The sequence below is a fragment of the Marmota flaviventris genome, chromosome 15, assembly GCF_047511675.1.
Source record: "Marmota flaviventris isolate mMarFla1 chromosome 15, mMarFla1.hap1, whole genome shotgun sequence".
In the NCBI taxonomy this organism is placed as follows: domain Eukaryota; kingdom Metazoa; phylum Chordata; class Mammalia; order Rodentia; family Sciuridae; genus Marmota; species Marmota flaviventris.
In genome coordinates this window covers 52,970,560-52,990,439 of record NC_092512.1, presented here as the reverse complement: position 1 = coordinate 52,990,439, position 19,880 = coordinate 52,970,560, and the positions used below count along the sequence as shown (strand labels likewise).

General features: G+C 40.5%; 1 protein-coding gene across 1 annotated transcript in view; it reads right to left on the bottom strand.

The window, feature by feature from the left end:
• The window catches only part of Znf704 (zinc finger protein 704), a 196,785-nt gene that overhangs the window by 26,486 nt on the left and 150,419 nt on the right, over positions 1-19,880 (bottom strand). The window contains exons 3-5 of the mRNA XM_027952803.2: positions 18,955-19,058; positions 14,198-14,430; positions 661-761 (exon numbers count right to left, since the gene is read on the bottom strand). Of these exons, the coding sequence (XP_027808604.2) occupies positions 661-761; positions 14,198-14,430; positions 18,955-19,058 (438 nt within the window). The remainder of the gene's footprint in view (positions 1-660; positions 762-14,197; positions 14,431-18,954; positions 19,059-19,880) is intronic.

Sequence of the window (19,880 nt, the reverse complement as noted above, 5' to 3'; positions counted from 1 at the left end):
GGTGCCCCAAACTCCATTTTATCTTTCCTTAAGAGAGTTGTCATATAACACAAGGAAAAGTATAAATTTTATAAATAAAGCACGAATTTGAGCCATAGAAAGATTGAGCCATACCATCAGGCATTGTAAGAAGTCAAGCAGTAGACTTGACTGGGTGGTGGTTCTTAAAACCTTTTATAGGCAATATAGGATTTTGAGACTCAAAGTTATGAATATTCTCCACTGCAAAAAATAATTGCACATTTCATATTATAGATAATTTTAAGGGGGTCAAGAAACCCCTTGAAACACAACCATAGACCCCAGTTTAGGAACCCTTATTCTGGTATTGTATACTTTATAAGTGTTTCTCACACATGTTTGATCTATTACCCTCCTATATGATGTTGCAGAACTAGTCATTTTCAGGGGGAACTGGGGTTCAGAGCAGAGACCTGCCTAATGTGACTGAGTCAATCAGGTCTTACATTAAATCCCTGTTCTCTGTCCTGGGACATCCTGGCCTATTCTTGGAACTTGCCATCTCTCTAGAGATAAGGAAGAGCCAGCTGGCCCCATGTCCAGAACTCCTGAGGCACTGTGTCATGCAGTCTCTGGGTGCAAGTGTCCTACCCTGAATCAACAGAGTCTACCTCAGGTATGAAGGGAGGGCTGCCTTACCCGAGATGAATGGTCCGGATGTGTTTTTGGATGCCTGCTGCAGTGCTCAGCACCTTGCCACAGTTCTTCCAGAGGCATTTGAACATCACCTTCATTGAGTTCTAGGAAGGGCAGAGAAAGCTAACATTAAAATGAAAACTCACTCACTGATGTTCACTTTCTGTCATCCAACACTGCCCCCACTTCTTTAGAGAGCTAACAATTCTTGACTGTACCTCAGCAGTAACCATTGTAGGACCTTCCTGGGCTGGTGAGGATCTTGGTGACCTCAGACATTTCCCCAAATTCTTCATGAGAACCAAGTCCTTCTCTAGTATTTCAGATCATATTCACATAGATGGTCACAGTGGCATTAAGCAATAACAGTGGCTCACATACCAGTGTAGGTGCCAAGAGCTGTTCTAAGTGTTGATATCAGCTAATCCTAAAATGGGGATGCTAAAATTAATCTGTTCTACAGATGCATATAGAGCTTTAGTAAAAGTGCCCAGTCAATGATCTAGGTAATGGCAAAGCTGGAGTATGAATCCAGAAAGTCTGACTCTACAGTCCATCCTACCCATCAGTATGAAATTCCATGTTCTTCAATGAGAGTCTTAGTGTTTTTCCAAAAAATAATGCAGCACAGTGATTAAGGACACCATTTTAGATTTCTCAAGTCCACAGTGTTCTTATTTATAAGAAATAAATAACAATAATACTATCTCAAGGTTATTATGAGAATTACATGAGGTCATGGAAACCAATCAGCAGAATACCAACAGGAGTAATCATTAATGAACAGCAGCTATTCTACTATTATGGTATGCCTCCTGGAATGAATTTGATAGGGAATGAATTTCTCCAGGGAGCCTCTTCTCATTGGGATGCTATCTGTTTGCATACTGTTCCCATGGACAAGGTGAGAGTCATTTTCATATGCTCACCAAGTCCTAGTATGTTTTCCTCCCAGCCACATAGCCAGACCTCATTTCCCATCCTCCCTTATAGCCAAGAGGGATCTTGTGACTGAACTATGTTGATGCAATGTGGAAAGGGTGACACATTCCTTCTAAGCCTCAAACCTAAAGTAATTCCCAGTATCACCTCCCAACCCATTCCACTGACCAGATGCAGAGGACACACAAGGATTTTGGGGATAGCAGAATCATTGATCAGGAGTTCTTCAACTTCTGCCTACCATGAACTAGTTGTCTGGTGCAACTATGGACTTCTCAGAATAATCTTTTTAACATTTAAAAATAAAATACATAGAATTAAAAAGAAAAGCAAGTATACTGTTATACAGTTATAAAAATATTTAAAATATTTTGTGATAATATATGCATTCTCTAATTCACTGATTAAATAACAAGATCTTGAAGTAGGTCTAATAATAGCTATGATTTCAGAGTAGTGTTAAGCATAAACAGTATTTCACATATCTACTAAAATTTTAATGTGATATGGAATATCTGTGATTTCTATTGGTATTAAAGTCACAGGTGGCGCTAATATTATGGCTTGATGCCTTCAATCACAACTGCAGAACTGCAGGAAATGTTAAATTGTGTTTACAGGAAAAAGAAGGATATGCTTTCCTCCTTATCCAAGTCCTAGACCCTGCCCACAAATTCCACACACCCTGTGAGCACCTTTGACTTCAGGTTAAGAGCCCCTGCACTATGAGGAAGGAGCATGGGTCCCTGGAGGGCTGTGTGGGGGCAGAGACACCTCACCTCCCTTACTACCCCTACTGATCTGATTGGATTTAGGCATGAAAAATAAACAAATCCTTTTTGTGTTGAGGTGCTGAGGTTTGGAAATGGGTTATCCTAACAGAAAGCCTCCCTTGACCAACAAACAGCAGTGGTGAACCCTTCCCTTAACTGATAGAGGTAGCTTAGCTTCCATCTACTAGAACTTCTGCCGTCACATCCTTGTGGTTCCCATCATCATATCCCTGGTTCAACAAGGCAACCATTCACGTGTTCAGAAGATGACTCATCTGGCTGCTATTGATGGGATCAGCATCCAGATATCTATGACAAGCACCCCCACTGGTGACTTCCTCTAGGTTTCTGAATTGAAGAAGCCCTTAGAAACTTCCAGAATTTATTAGGGTCAGTTAGAGAAGGGCTGCTTTTAGCATAGCGAGCAGAGGACAGAGTGTAGCAGCATGTTGCTGCAGTCTGAGCAGATTCTTAGCCATGGAAGAAGCCCACCAGTTTCTGTGGGTTTCATGAGCTCATTGGTCTAATGTATACCAGAGGTTCTGCAAGGCAAGTAGCATTCAAGGGGCTGACCTCCCTTTTCACTGTGCAGCCCCTCGGTGCTCAGTGATGCTCCTTCTGCAATGTACAGTGCTGAGCTGAAGAAGCCGGAGCTGTTAGAGGGATATAAAGAGGCCAAGAGCAAAGGCATAAGTCAGAAGCCCTTTAGGATCCTCTTGAGTCCTGTTGTTCATTCTAAGCAGACAGTTTGTAATTTTCTGCTTCCCTGATTTCCTTGGGTCATGACTCTAAATACATGACATGTAAGCTGAGTCAAAAGGGGAATTTAGAATCCCAGTGACTAGGGAAGCTGAGGAATGAGGATCACAAATTTCAGGACAGCCTGAGCAATTTTGGTAAGGCCTTAAACAACTTAGTGAGACCCTGTCTCAATAAATAGGGTTGGGGATATGGCTAGGCAGTTAAGAGCCCCTGGGTTCATTTCCCAGTTAAAAAAAAAAGTGGGGGAACTTAAATCTTACCCAACCTCAAAGTCCACAAAAGGATTTCTTTTTGGAATTTTTTTCTTCAAAGCATTATTTTATTTATAGTACATAACTTAACAATATAATGAACAAGTGCATTTTGCCCATTTTTCAAGTGATAAAGCTATACTATAGAAAATATCTTCCATTTAAGGGAATTAAAGACTCAAATCAAAATTACAGGTACCTGATTGTCCAAATTCAAAGTCATAATAAATAAAAATGCTTTTTGATTTATTTCTAACCTTTTTGCTGACCATATTCTTTCATTCATTGAACTAAATATCTGTTTTGCAAGGAATATTCCAGGTGATGGGATAGAGAACAGAAAAAAAGAAGAGGTTGATTTTCAGGAAATGAAATTGTAGTGGTAAAGCAACATATTATAATATTTGATAACTGTTTCAGATGTAGCCCAAGGCCTCTACCAGGTGACTTTTGAGCTGGCACTGCACAGCTGGAGAAGAATCAGCCAAGCTAAGAGCTAGACTTTTCCAAGTCTTGAAGACAGGAAACAGATTGACAATAGTGGGTGGGGAGAAAGATGGATGGTGTTCAGAGGGAAGTGCTGGAGGGAGCAGTCTGATAAGGCACAGAGGTAGGTATGCCAGATCTTGGAGGGCTTCGTAGGTGAGAGTAAGAAATTTTGATTTTATTCTGAAAGAAGAGTTATTGAAGGAGGAGAGTAACACTACATTGCTTCTGTTTCAAAAAAAGTTAGTCTGTTTTTGGGGAGAGAGCAAATAAGGGCACCAAGTGATTGGCTTAGAAGATTTGGGCCCTGAGGATGGAGAGAAGTGGACACGCCCACAACATATTTCGGGTTGAATATGAGGACTGATCAAAGGGATGGTGTTATAGATGACTCCCATGTTTTAGGTTTGAACACTGGACGGATGGTGTTCTGGTTATATTAAAACTGACATTCCTATTATATATATCAAAAGGTAGCAGCAACTAGGAAGGAGCTCAGGAAAGTCAGAGCTAGAGATATGAATTTAGAATCAGGAGCTGAAGGAACATTTTACAACTTGGGTCTGGAGGAGATCATCTAGAATGATCAGAGCACTCTAGACACTGCTTCATGTGCTGTTCCAGGTTGGAGAACAAAAAGCAGCAGTCAGAGGGAGGAGGGACCAGGATGGTGTTAAAAGGATAAACAGAAGAAAGTGTTTCAGGAAAGAAGATGTGACCAACATTGTTGAAGAAGGACTAAGGAGTGTCCCTTGGATTCGGCATATGGGGCTACTGGTGGCCCAGACTATAGCAGGTTTTGTAGAGGAGTGGGGATGGAGGTCAAACTGGGATAGACTGGAAAATAAGTGATATTTGAGCAATGAAGAGAGTAGATGCCAATTTTTCCCAGAAATTCTGCTGACCTATGAGCAGTCAAGGGGGGTGTTGGAAGATGGATACTGAAGTGAGTTCTTATGCAAATTGGAATGATTAGCAAACACAAGGAGAAATCGATAGTGCAGTAGAGGTAATGGTTGAATTTTGCAGAAGATGAAAAAGGCGCCCATGACTGCCTTGGATGAGATGGAACATTCTCCACAGGAAAAGGACAATTTAGATGTAGCTAGTTTGCCAATTTGGTGCAAGGGGGATAAAAAGCATTCCTTAATGAATGCTTCTGATTTTTCAGTGAGGTAGGAAGTAAGTTCAAAGCTCAGTGTAGAGTGAGGCTGTCTGGGAGGCTTGAGGAGATCAGAGAAAGTGATATAATTATCTTGAGAGAATGGGGGAAAATGGAAAAGACACATTATTTGCACATTCATGGTAGAAAAACAAGATTCTAAAAAATTACAAGATTTAGGCAGTGCCATTTGATCGTTTTTACCAATGAGTCAGATTGACAAAGTCTTGTATAATTAATGGTATTACACAAGATAAAGCCAAATTCCTTCTATACTGTAGGAATTATTTTAAGGTCTCCAATTGGGGATTGTTTTAGGAAATTATTATCACAGTGGTAGTTTTGTGCCAAAACAAGCATTATAAGTTGCTTGTTCCTTGCCTGCACTAATAGTGAAGCATTTATATTTTAAACTGATAAGGAGTAAAGCTTCATCCTGGTTATAGAAAAATCAGTGTCATTGGTACAACTCCTTTCCTTAGTTTTCATTCATTAGTTCAAGTCGGGGTATCAGAACCCAACATACCAGGAAGCTGACCCATAATGTCCTCTCTCCAATCAACAAAGCGCTGACATATCTTGCAACTACTTCTCTATGTCCCCTGGAATTAGGATAAATACCATCTGCAATTATTTATTCCCTCCTCAGTTGCACGTTACTTCTTTAGGTTCCCTGCTTAAGGCTCCAAAGATGGGTGAGCTAAAGAGAAGTAAGAAATGGATATAAAGAATCTGATAAGCTTTGCCTTCTCTTTTGTCTTTTGCTGAGTTTTAAAGAGGCAAGCTGTGGATGTACCAGGTAGATATTGGAGATACTGTACCAGGTAAGTACTAGAGATATGGGTTAAGCATGGGAAGCTCTTTTGGAATAGGAACCCCAATTTATTGCCCAACAGTCTTATCTCAGTGCTTAATACAGCATCTGGTTCAATAGGCATTTGCTGTGTGCAATCTTGGGAAAGCTGTGTTTTAGGGCCTGCAGAGATGAGCCACATCTGTGACATCTTAATATGCTTAAATATTTTGTGAAATTCACCTTGTAAATGATCTGCATTCAAACACATTTGCCAAAAAGGTTACTATTCTGTAGAATTTGAGATTTCCTAGCACAGTTAAGACTTTTTCCCTTTTTTTTTTTTTTAGCTGTAATTGAACAGGGGAGGCCCATGTTGATTCCCTGCCTAGTGAGAGCTGAATTACAGATGTTTTTCTCTTTATTCTATGTAGTACGTTTCTTTTCTAACCTTACATACCCTGCACCAGTAACTATATAAAGAAAGTGCAGATCTACCAGAAGAGAATGGGGAATTTGCTACAGGAAAAAATATTGTCTAATTTATGACTTGGGTCATTAACATAGCAATTGGAAGGCCTTTGTGCTGCATTGCAGTCTATAGGGATAGCTAGAGAAGTTTCTGTGGATCTGCAGACAGTTGCAAATGAGGACTTAGAAACATAATTAGAGATAGTGGGAAGACTAAACTGTTTGGGGGAGGAAGCTCTCCTCAAACCACAGAGAGGCAGCTGTCTTTCTCCTTTCCCCCTTCTTTTTGAACACCCCATCTCACATTTACTATCCCATTGTATCTGAACCTGTCAGAGTTCTGTGCCCATCATTTCCTCATGCATAGATACCTGTCATCTGTAAATCTGGAATTGCCTATAACTTTGACCCAATTCAATTTTTAGGGATCTATCTTAAGAATAATTCAAAATGTCTACAAAGATACATGTATCAAGATTCATCATATTGATTATTAGACTTGAGAAAAATTAGAAAGAACCTTAAAGGTGCCAATGGGGGGTGGTTACATTGATGCTGTACAACTGAGTTTTAAGTGGTCTTAAAAGTGAAGTTGTGTGCTGGGGCTGTAGCTCAGTGGCAGAGCATTTGCCCTGCACATGTGAGGCACTGGGTTTGATCCTCAGCACCACATAAAAAAAATAAACAAATAAAGACATGTTGTTCATCTACAACTACAAAAAATTGCTTAATTATTTAAAAAAGGATGTTTGTCTTTTTTTTTTTTCTTTTCTCTTCTTTCTTTTGCAGTGCTGGGGACCAAACCCAGGGCCTTGTGCATGCAAGACAAGTGGTCTACCATGGAGCCACATTCCCAGCTCCCAAGGTCGTTCTTGAATCAAAGATGAGGCCCCTTAAATGGCAGTTTAGGACTTTTCAAAGTTCTCTCACTACATCCACTTGAAACCAATACTTTGTCTACAGACAGACTACTAGCTGTTATACTAAAGGAAAGCAAGCCACGGGAGGAGGAGAGCATGAAAAAATAGCTAAATAAACAACACCCAGTTTGCTGCACCCAGTCCAAGCTCCCCCAAGAAAGCCAAACCAAGCAAAGCTGCTGGCAGAGTCACAGTGGCCAAGTATGAACAGCCCATCTGTGTTCCAATCCTGGCTTCTCCTCAAGGCTCTAACAGATGTTCACAGAGCTGGAATGTCCGCAAACGCATGGAACAACAGCTGAAAATTCACCCTTAATGGAAAGCACTTCTGCGGAACGCTAGAGCCAACGCCAGCCGACTTTGGGTCTAACAGAACAGTCCTCATCACATCAAGCAGCTGAGAGGATTGAGGAAGGGTGGAGGGAGGGCACCATTGATTGGAACTTCCACACATCTATCTCATTTAACATTTACAACAGCCTCATGAGGAGGTGACTCTCCAGGCAATCATAGCAGACTCCAGAATCTCACATAAGCCTGATATAAGATGCACAGAAGCATCCAGACAAGCTCTTTAAGGACACCCGAGTAGGGAGCTGTGGGCTCCAACGATTGTACAGAACTTTCTAGGCATTCTTTAGCTTTGAGCAGCTTCCAGGCCATCTCTGAGACCAACTGCTTTGGGCTATAAGCTGGTCTCCCTGACCTCTCTGCTCACCCTTCCATTGGTGAGCCTGAATCCAGTTTTTAATCTGGTTCATACTTGGGATATATGGAGTAGCTTCTATTTTCCTGACAAAATCTAGATTGATACACAGGACTATAGGATGACCACTGATGGTCACCTTCAGTTCCAGGAGTAGAATCATGGCTTGATTTTGAAGTATTCTGTGGCATGCTATGGAAAAAGTCCAATTAAGGGTATATTCCAGAAGGCACATTACCACCTAGGCAGCCTGGGGTCAGTATCACATTGCCTTTTCTTAGGCGAATAAGATCTTTCAGTATGTATTCTTAATATAGCTGTCTGTGTGTACATGCTGGAGTGCATGCTGCTATGGACAAGTTTCTCCAGAGTAAATCAGTATCCCTGAGAGATGGAGAGGGTCTAATTATTCTGTGCTGTATTGTACATGCTTCCTCAGCCTGTCTCATAGGAATCTACACCTCTTGGCAGAAGCTTTGATGGCTCTTTCAGGGTCAAGAGGTCTACTCAGACCCTCAGCCTTATGCATGTCACCTTACCTTTGTGGGCTTCCCTCTACCCCCTTTATTTGTAAAATGAGAGGACTAAATATGAGAGGACTAAATGAGATCAGTAGTTTTTTTTTTTTTTAATTTAGTTTTGGGTTTTCAAGGTGTGTGAGGTTAGTGCCAAGTAATGAGTGATTTCAAATGCATGACAAGTATAGATTAGACATCTCCCACCTATATGAACTGTGGCTTAATGCTGTGGTGATGAGTAAATACAAATATAACAAAAAAGATTTTCATAAATGGAATAACACAGAATATATTCTTTCATGTCTGAATATTTTTAAGATTCATTGTTTTGTGTACTGGTAGTTCTTTCCCTTTTATTGTAGTGTAGTATTCTTCTGTGTGAATATACCACAACTTGCTTATTCATTTATCTGTTGATGGATATTTGGGTTGTTTACAGTTTGTGGTTATAATGAATAAAGCTGCTATAAACATTTGTCTACAAGTCTTTCCGTGAGCATGTGTTTTCTTATCTCTTAGGTAAATACATACTCAAGAGTAGAATTGCTGCGTCATATGGTAAGTATATATTTAACTTTGCAAGAAACTGCCAAACTCTTTTTTATAGAGTAGTTATACATTTTATATTACCACCAACAAGGAAGGAGAGCTCCTGTTGACAACACTTGTTATTTTGTAGCCCCAATATACATGCTGTTATGATGCTATGGACTTTAAGTTCTACAATAGGCATCATTAATCCCCAGTGATGCAAGTCATATTAGTAGTGGCCTGGTTGGGGGTAGGAGTGCCTATGACCTCTGAGTGGCAAAAGTGGTGCTTGCCTTGAGTGAAGTGATTATTCAGGTGCAGATACTGTTAAAACTCACTGAAATGTATGCTAAAAATAGGTCCTTTTTATTCTATAGAAATTATACCTTAGTAAGAGTGATTTAAAATGATTTCTGTAATAACAAATGGATTCATGAATTAATAGAAATCCCCAGTCATTCCATATATTCTCAATCAATGAATTCTAGAAATGCAATTCATCTTTGGGGATACCTGTACATTTCTAGATAAGATGCAGTGGTCCTTTAATGTAGAAAGGTTGAGGCTGGGTTAGATGATACCGGAAGTCCTTGGAACTCCAATGCTGGGGTCTTAAATACCACACGGCTCGCTATTCTAAGACCTTGTCACTAAAGGCCTACACCTCACTCTTCTTTTCCCTTGGTCCTCTCCATGAGCCAATCAATTCGCTGCCCTGGCTGACAATGCTGTGTCAGCTCAGTGAAATTGCACAGTTGACCCCAAGCTGCTCTTGGGAGCCCCGCGCTCCCAGCAGTTGCCAGCAGTTGGAACAGTGGGTCTATTTCTGGAGCAGCACTTCTTGAGAGAGGCACTCTCTGCTCAAAATTAATGGGTTAGGAATTAACTCAGCGGAGAAACTGGCAACACACTTATTTGCGAGGGTTTTATCAGTTTGTTTTCTTTTTTGGAGCAATCATTCACAATTTAAAGTGATTCATTGCTTTTTGGGTCTGAAAGATTGAAAATGCAGAGTGTGGCAAATGATGAACCCCCCACCCCCACCCCGTGTACTGCTGTACAGCTCTTATTGAAGCACCTTATGTTAACTCAGCGCTTTCTTCTCTGATTTGAAATTCTCCTCAATACATAGGTAAAACTGTTCATGGTCAAGATATCTGAAATAAGTGAAAATGAGGAAGGCTGAATCCTGAGTAGGTTTTGTATTACACTCTAATTTCTGCCACTGTCATTGCTATCCTCACTCAGCTTAAGGGGCCTTCCCAGTTGTCAACTGGATAAAAAGGTGAGCAGATTAGTGGCTAACATTTATTGATCTACACATCTCTCATATAATCCTCATAAGAGCCCACAGACATGGTACTACTGTTATTCATATTTTATAGATGAGGAAATTGGGGCTGAGAGAGGCCAAGTGATTTGCTTAAGGTCACAGAAATACTGGAGTTGTCATGCCACTTTCAGAAGGCACAGAATCCAGAACCTGACAGAATAAGGAGTCAGGTATGGAAAGGAGCACATAAATAACTATCAGCACTTTGGGTTTTCTATGGGTCTTTCAGAATTGAAGGTTAACTCTTAGCTTTCCATAGAATTTGTTTTCAAGGTAATCAGTAGCTGTATTTAGGGTTACTGCATCACCCTGTGGTCATGACAGGAATTGCAACTCCCCAAAGTCTCAGAGCCCTGGCTCACAGGTCCCCATCTGAAATCTCAAAGGAAAAATTCTGCTAGAACTGGCCAGGAAAAAGTTGGCTGACTCACCTACAGAGCCAAGAGAACAGCCTTTCCCTTCACACATTCTCCCTCCCTTGGCTGCAGGTCCTCTTAAGAGGAACGGATGCTTCAGGAGGAAGTAAATTCCCCAGGAGGTAGCCTGAGTTCCTTTCTCTGAACCTTCTGCACCCTGCTCCTACCTTGCCATGTAGCTTTGTTTGATTATTTCCCCTCCATGTTGTTTTCCTCTGTGGGCAGAGGGAAATGTTGATCCTTCAAATTAATCTGCCTGCAGTGTTTCCTCTTTGTTCTTTCAGCTAAGCTGATCTTGTTTTTGCCATGTTATAAGCTATACAAACTTGGACAATTCACGTAACATCAAGGAGCCTCCTCTGTAAAATGGGATAAGGGTATACCAAAGATTTTTGGTGTGATAAAATGAAACGCTACATTTAAAAGTATTTGGTAAACTGTAACTTAAAATAAACATGTAACAAAACATGAAATGTGATTATTAGAAAATGTATCTCTTAGTCATAGTAAGAGGCAATGCCTTATCTGCGCTGTGCACTGAGTATTAATTTTTTTACATAAAGTGGAACACAGATCTCCAGAAGAGGCAGTGAGTGTATGCTCTGGGGAGAGATGGGAGGAGGGATTAGGCAGCTTCCATAACCACAAGTCATTCTCAGACATAGGGAATTCCTCCTGCTTTGTTAAAAGTCCTACAAGGTCTGTTAAAATGTCGCCTCATCCCAGAACTATACTCACATTTGACCTTTGTGAATGTCTCCAGAGAGGTGTGATTAATACCTGTTCATCTGTTTTACAGATGAAGAGGCTGATGATCAGAGAGGGAAGGAGATTTTCTTAGGTTCTCAGGGTAGTGAAGTTCAGTTTAGAAAATGGAATTTTTTGCTTTCTGATGAGGGCATGTTAATTTATCATATATCATATTACTTCTTTGTAACACAGAACATGCAGCTTCTCAACTTTTTTTTGACAATAAGCCACAGTAAGAAACACATTTTTGCAGTCTACACTCACACACAAATATAGGACTGAAATGAAAACATCCTGACCCTTATACATAGTACATTCTAGTTTGTCCTATTAATTAAAGAGTACTTATTCACAACTCATCAAATCAATTCACAACCTATTAGGGAATTAAGACTTGCAATTTGGAAGAACCTGATCTAGAAAGTTCTCAATTTCCACAGGATATATGATTGTTACAACTGATCATGGTTTCAAATGAATATTATGAATCTGAGTAAATACACAGGAATATAAATTGATCTCAGAGAGTTCCACCAGCTAGGACATGTTGTCTAGTTCAAGCAAATTAATATGCTTAACTCTTAGAAAATGTAATTTTAAATGCTTTGAAATCACTGTATTAGTTACTTTGTTCTACCACATCGTTATGACAGTATTGATCATGTACCATTATTATTGCCTCTGGACACTTCACTTCCTATCCACTTAATTTTCAACACTTGAAGGAAGGAGCTAAACTTTATTCTCAGGACATGAAGCATTTTGCCTGATGGGTACCCCATAAAAGTTGATTCACTAAATAAATTTTTAAAAAACCAATGGTAACACTTTCCTGCTATTTTCACTATTAAAAGTAATTTTAAGGGCTGGGGTTGTAGCTCAGTGGTTGAGCGCTTGCCTCGTATGCATGAGGCACTGGATTCTATCCTCAGCACATTAAAAAAAAAATAAAAAGATATTGGAAAAAAAGTAATTTTAAGTCCAAAAGACCAAGACAACAACGTGATCCATGTAAAATCCTAGAATTAAAAATCAGATCAATTCCTATCGAATTGAGGGAGAATTCATAAAGAAGGAAGGATAAACATGGTTCTCACTTTTTTCATTCAGACCTCCTTACAGAGGAGGCCTGTGCCCTTCAACTAAATGTCATCTTGTACTGAAGCTGCTTTTCTTTTCCTTTGGGGACTTGACTATTCCCTAATTTAGCCGAAACTTGCAGATCTTCAATACAAGTGACCAAATGCAACCAAAATGCAATGCAAGAGTATAAAGTGTGGCTCAGTGGATACCTTAGAAACTAAGTTTATGACAGCTCTCAGCAATGCACTTTGAAAGCACTGGTGGTTCTCTGTGCTGTGAGTCCTTGCACTGATGAGAGTCAGGACTACACTCTCAGATACCTCCAGAGAGAAACCTGGGCAGCTCAAACAGTAGACAAAACTTCAGGTCCCAGCTACTGTCCTGCCAGGAGGTACCCTTGGATGCAAGTGCCAGTGCTCTCTCTGACTGGTCAATGAGACCTAGCATCCCCAGGGCCCACAGGATGCCAGAATGACTCCACTGCTACATGATAAACTAGGGTGCAATGACAACTCTTTAGGCCTTTGCCTCTGGGAACGACAGAAGGTTACACTGATGTCCTCTTATCTGAACCAAAAAAGCTGGCCCTTATTGGCCCTTTTACACAGCCAGAGACAGTTCCTGTACCACCTCCACTGCCACACATGCTGAGCAACGCTGAGAGATGCCAGAGGGAAGGGGTTGGACCAATGCCATCTCTTGTTTGCCTTTTGGAAATGAATCAGGGAGGAAAAAAAGGTATGCATTGTACTCCTTAAGGCTTTGCCCTGGATTTTTGTGGATAGTCATTAATAATGACACTACTGATACAAATTTAAAAACAAATATATAAAACCAGCTTCTTATTGACATGATAACTTAAAATAATATGATGTCAAAATGTTTTCCACATTTAGCTGTATGCTTCTGTTATTCCATGAAATAGAAATGCTTCTGAAAAAAAAAACTGTGAGCAAAATTAATAATTTAAATGTAGCTGAAGAGAATGAAAAGAATATGAGCTTTATGTTCAGGAAGATCTGGGTTTGATTAGGGGCTCTGGCCCATTCCAACAGGGGCAATTAAATGTATGAATTCCCTGATGCCCAAATTCCATAGGCTTACCATACAGGACTGCAGCGAGGACTAAATAAAAATGTAACCAATTAACTTATTTTATTGATTAATTAGACCTCCTTTTAAATTTTTGTTTAGTGGTGATTTTCAGTAAGTAAAATGTGCATATGTTTTATGTCAGCTTTCAAGTATATTTCACATCTGGTTGTACAAAAATGAGATACAAAGTATTCTTCCTAACAATCCTTCAGGGATGATTGAAGCAGGGAAGAGAAAAAGATATTAACAAATTTTTTTTTTTTTTTTTTTTTTTTTTTACGATATGAAAAAATTATTCTCACGAGGAGAGTGAACTAATTAACAAATGACGTTTAAGTCCGTTTTCTAATTTCAAATACCGGTAAGACCTAGAAGATGGGGCATGTAACATATCAATATTTCAGTTATTTCTGTCTTTAATTGAGACGAGTTTACTTAGAAACTTCTAAGTCCATTAAAGGGGAAGGTAGTCTGCTTGTGGTTATGCGAAGGAAGGCGAGATTAGCACCCTGACCATGCTCAGAGTGTCCCTCCGGCGGCACACCCACCTTTCTTTTCCTGGGAATGGGCTCATCAAAGAGCAGGTTGCTGGCCTCCGCCTCGTCAATGCCATCGTCTGGCTGTGCGGGACTGCGGAAGGGCTTGAAGCTGTCGGCGGACAGCGGCGGCGACGGTGTGGACGGGTTGGACTGGTCGCTGGGGGCGCTCCAGCTCCAGTAGCCGCTGCTGCTGGTACTGGAGGGCACGCAGCCGCCCTCTTTCCAGGATCCGCTGAGGCCCTCTGCAGGCACACAAACGCAAGTCAGTGGGGCTGCTCCGCGGGGGCCAGGTGCCTTAGCCATCCCGCTCAGTAATTTACAACAGGTGGGTATGTAAGTTTTTATCCTATTTGTATATCCTCCCTCCCCCAGTCAATTATACTTTATAAACATTTAGTTATTTTAATCATGTGATGAAACAGGTTTTTCTGAGTTCTCTGATGGGCAGCACTAGTTCCTTGGGATTGTGTGGAAAAAAAAAAGAGATTTTCTTGTTCATGAAGTTTGGGGAGCTCTGGGTTTGTTTGACTGCAGTATATCTGGGAGGGATATTATTTACAGAATTCTCCCAAATTATTTGGTCACACAGTCCCCCACCCCCCACCCCATCCCAATTTTTTTAAGAAGGAAGGACTCATTAAATTGTTGATTTTAGGAATACATTATAGGAAGTCAGTTTATGATTTAAGACTCTAAAAGAAATAATTATTTTTGGATAGTTACCTAAAGCCATTTCTCAAGCTGTCAAATAATAGTGCCTTACATTCTAAGTGTGTTTTACATCTTACAAAGTGCACTGGCATCCTAAGTGTTGTGGCACTTGCCTGTAATCCCAACATCTTGGGAGGCTGAGTCAGGAGGATTACATGTTCCCAGCCAGCCTTAGCAATTTAGAGAGATCCTGTCTCAGAATAAAAAATAAAAAGGACTGGGAGTGTAGCTCAGTGGTAAAGCCCCACTGGGTTCAATCACCAGTTCCAATCAATCACCACCAAAGCTCACTGGCAAAGGCTCAAGCACTGTTACATCTGCCTCTCAGAGGAAAGGTTTTCCAAATCTTACAGACTCTGAGGCAGCAGGAAGTTAAATGACTTGCCACTTGACTAGTAAGTGTGATCCTGGTGGGTCTGGGGCTCAAGCCCTAGTCTGTCCCCCTTGCCCTTGATTTAATGAGTGCATGTGAATCCTATGAATGTCCTATATTTTCTCTGGCAAACTGGGATCAGGTAAGAATTGGCAATAATAAGTGATAAGATTGGTGTTTAATTTTACCTTTCCTCTTGTGGTGGAAAACACTATGGGAAGGTTTTGCTAATGGAGAGGGTGTTTTTAATCACCGAAGGTTTGCTTTACTTCTCAAAATGCCCAATCTTAATTAGCATTTGTATGAATTCTACTTTCTTTCTGGATAACTTCTCTTCCATATTTATGTGCATTTTGAATATATTAAAACCATACTATTCTAACTACAAGGAGGAAAAAAAATCCCCAAATGCCTCATTAAAAAAATACTATTAATGTCTGTATAATTAGTAATGAAGTCAAGACTAGCATTCATGGAGAAACTCAACTACCTTATCTAATTATAGAATTTCCAGCATATACCTTAACTATGTCAAGCAAAAAGTTTAGTTAAAGGCATGATGTTTTAAAATGAAAATGAAGTGGCCCAGTTCATTATAACCAGGTGCCAGAATTAAATGGTCATTTACAGAGGCTCACACCCTGCCAGCAGAAAAGCCAAATTATCATCTCACTCCCTATATTCTAACAGACTGATAACCTTAGTGGAGTGGAGCTGCCTTTTATCATCAAGAAAGCTCCATTCAGGATAACAGCACGTCAAGGGGAGCCCATGGACAGCCATAGGTGATGTTGCTTGGTGTGAAAACCTCACTTGGAAAGCCCAGGTGGCTAATAAACACACCCCAGTATGCACTTGTACAAGAGAATCAAGTTCATGGTGCTAGATGTGTAATCACGTTAAGTGTGAGGAATTGAATTTATTTTGAGAACTATTAATACAGTTGTGATTACATTGCTTCACATCAATGCCAAAAGTTAATTTGCTTATCAGTGAGTGATATTTCCTTTAGGAAAACTATTAAATCCGAAGGAAAAAGTGATACAGAATTGAATTTTTCAGAACAAATCAGAACTGATTCACTGTTTTCTTACTGGGCAGTTGTCTCCATATCTTATACAAGTGTTTGCCAAGAATGCAGACAGGCACTGCTGGACTCACACCCTCTTTGCAGACCCACCTCTTGATAGAATGATTCTTGTCAGGCAACGAAAGGATCACAACAGTTTCCAAAAATTTACTGATATACAATAACTCTGGAGAACATTTTTTTGATTCCTAAAAATGAATGCTTATTTAGAAATGTGTTTCTTGTTGCAGACTAAATGAGAGATATCAGACAATTTGTGGTTATTAGTTGAGTAGGTATTTTTTAAACCATAAACGAACACCGAGTTACTCTATTACTATGCTAACAAAAGTTTGCATTGAAGGATCAAAAGGTTTATTTTAATTCTAACCTTTAAATACAAAGGAGCACTAAAAATATTCTCTATTAAAAAAAATCCAATGGTAAAAATAATGATTAATTTAGAATATATCTTTTTTTCTCATAAAGGATTCCACCTTTTCCCCTAAAATATATTTTGGGGGTGCCTCTAGTTTTGCTCTTAGTATAATACTTCTTTTCCTGTACTGAGAGACTGAAAAGGTAAATCAGGATACTTTTTTGCCAAGAGGCCCCCCAGAGAGAAGTCATTTCATTGAACCAACCGGAGAGGCCAGCCTAATCTCAAGAGAACCTGGCCTCCTCCAGTACCTAAGTAAGGGGAGTCACTCAGGTTACAGTAAATCAAGCTGCTGGGCATTTACTAACTCCGATATTTGAATTCCCAGCATCTTAATAGTTCTTTCCACTTCTAATGGGGTTGGAATAGATTTGGATGAGGACTGACTGGATGTTCCACAAATTTATATGAACACCTCAGGTTTACAACCAAACTGTATGTGAACCATAGCTCAATCTCACGATTGACTATGCTGTTTTTTCCGTCACTATTAAATACCATTTGGGGGACTCAGAATGTTACATTTTGGTGAACAGAAATCTGGCTTCCTCCCATGGGGAGTACTCTGTGAATGTTCTTGTCAGAGCTCCCAGTGACATTTTCCTGATGCAGAATGCAGTCCTTTTTATGCTTGACCCTTGGAAGCATTGGACATCTCTTCTTGAAACATGCTCTTCCATGAAACTTCACTCTCCTGATTTTTCTCCACCTCTCTGGTCACTCCTCAGTCTCTTCCTGGGCTGTCTCCTCTGCCAGTTTTTACATGATGGCAGCCTCATCATGGGGCTTGCCTCTATACAGTTCTCTCAAGAGAGAACTGTGTGTTAACCGTGTGTTGACTCACCGCTTCAACACATTACATTCTAATTCTATACCAACAGTGCAGATCTCACTCCCAAGGCTACACCCTGATCTTCACCAGCTGTTGCCTGTGCAGTGATCTTAGGCTGTCCCAGACACGCTTCAAATTAGACCTATCATCTTCAGCAAAACCATCTCTTACCCTAAACGTTCACCAATAAATCCATTTCTCTGCCTTTGTTCCTTATCCCTTGCTGAAGCACACCATCTGCCTGGAAGTCATCCCTGACACATCTTGTCCTTCATCCTCTCTGTTGATTCTCCATTATTTCACTTTTTCAATTGTGTCCCATTCAGTTGCACTGTGAACACCAAGGTTCTGGCCACCTATGTGTATTGTATGGCTTATTATTATTTTTCTGTAATCCTGACCCTATCTTTTTGCTCTCTGAATACTTAGTAGCTCTTATAGTCTCAGTATAAAGTCCACACTGCTAGCCAGGTAGCATGACCCATCATGGTAAAGCTCCTGGTTCATCTATCCAACTCCATTGCCCACTGCCTGTCCTCCTGATTTATCATGCTGTATTTTATGTTGCAAAATTATTATATTATCATTAAGAGAGCAGGATCTTCAATCAGAAAGATAGGGACAGAATTTCAGTTCTGCCATTTACAAGCCAGTTAATCCCTATGCACCTCAGTTCACTCATCTGTAAAACAGTGATAACAACATCACATAGAATTGTTGGAGAATTACACGAGATAAAGTAAGCATAGCACTTGGCACACAGTAAGTGCTCAATAAATAAATGATACCATTAATGTGGCTATGTTTGATAGTCTGTTTTCCCAAAGAGATTGTGTACTATCTGGAAGTGTGGACACTATTTTCCAATGATGTGTTCAAATCATCCAGATGGAATCTGATAAATATAAAATTAATGAGTGGACTACATAATCCTGTTTGATTCAGGAGTCTGGAATAATGCTTTAAAATAATATTTAGTCTTTACTGAGTTCTTTAATCCAACTACCTCCCCATCAAACAGAAATAATGCTAGGCAGAATAACTTTATTAGGCCAATCTTTATTTACCTGGGAAAAAGGAACCCAAGTACTGCAAAGAAATGTTCTGGAAAACACAGCAGAAAACAGGTGATGATGTGTAAATGTGAGGTGAATGGGTGCAGGACAAGACGCAGTGGGGTTTTGGGGAAGACGTGGAGGAGGCCAATAGCCCTGGGGTCTCTATTTCTTTTGCATTTTTCTCTCCTTCACGATCAATTGTTCACTTGAGGAAGGAGAATCTTTAGAGAGAGGCCCTGTCATTGGTGGCAAGGACACTTCCTAAGCCCACACCTTAGGCTTACCATTTGGCCGCACAGGAGGACTTCGAACCAAAGGGCTGGTTGACAAGCTGGTAAGTACCATCGCTGCTGTCACCTTGTCCATGTCCAGTTCCTCTGAAGATTTCCTGTAAGACAGGATGGGGAACTGTTAACTGTGTCACTCTGAATCCACTGTGGGCTAGGCCACCCCATTTACTTTTTTTTTTTTTAATCCTCATGAAAATCATTTTATGGATGAAGAAGCTGAAGGCCAAGAGGTTAAATGACTCAGTCAAAGTCATACATATGAAGAAGAGAAGGATTCTTTCATTTGTTGTTCATCTCACAACACTTATTGAGAGTGCTGATGGGCTAGGCACAAGTGACACCTGGTGAACAGAGGACAAGGTTCTTGCCTTCATGGATCTCATAGGCTGGTGGGAAGAAACACAATGACTAGTAGGTAAACCCACCAAAAGGAACAAAATAACATCTGACACTGGCAGGCTGTATGAAGGGAGGACCTGAACGTGACTGTGGGTGGGCTGCACTTAAGGTGGTCAGAAAATGCCTCTCTGAGGAGGTGACACATGAGGTGAAGTGTGGAGGCCAGAAGAGCTGGTCCTGAGGTGATGTGCACACCGAGAAGAAGCATCAGCCCATGTGGAGGTGAGGCAGCAAGAAGGTACGTGGCAAGTCACAGCGTGACCCATCAGTGAGAAGGGGAGACTGGTGCAGAGCTGGTCATGCATGTGTGGTCTGGTGGCCGAGGTGGTGTTTCAATTTTATTTTAAGTGGAATGGGAAGTCACTGGAAGAAATTTTAGCAGGCCTACTGACACAAGATGACTCATATTTGTAAAGTAATACCTGAGCTGCCATATGAAGAATGGACGTTGGGGGAAGCAGAATAGAAAAGGGAGAGCAGTTAGGAAATGACTGCTAGGAGTTTAGATGAGAGAAAGTGGT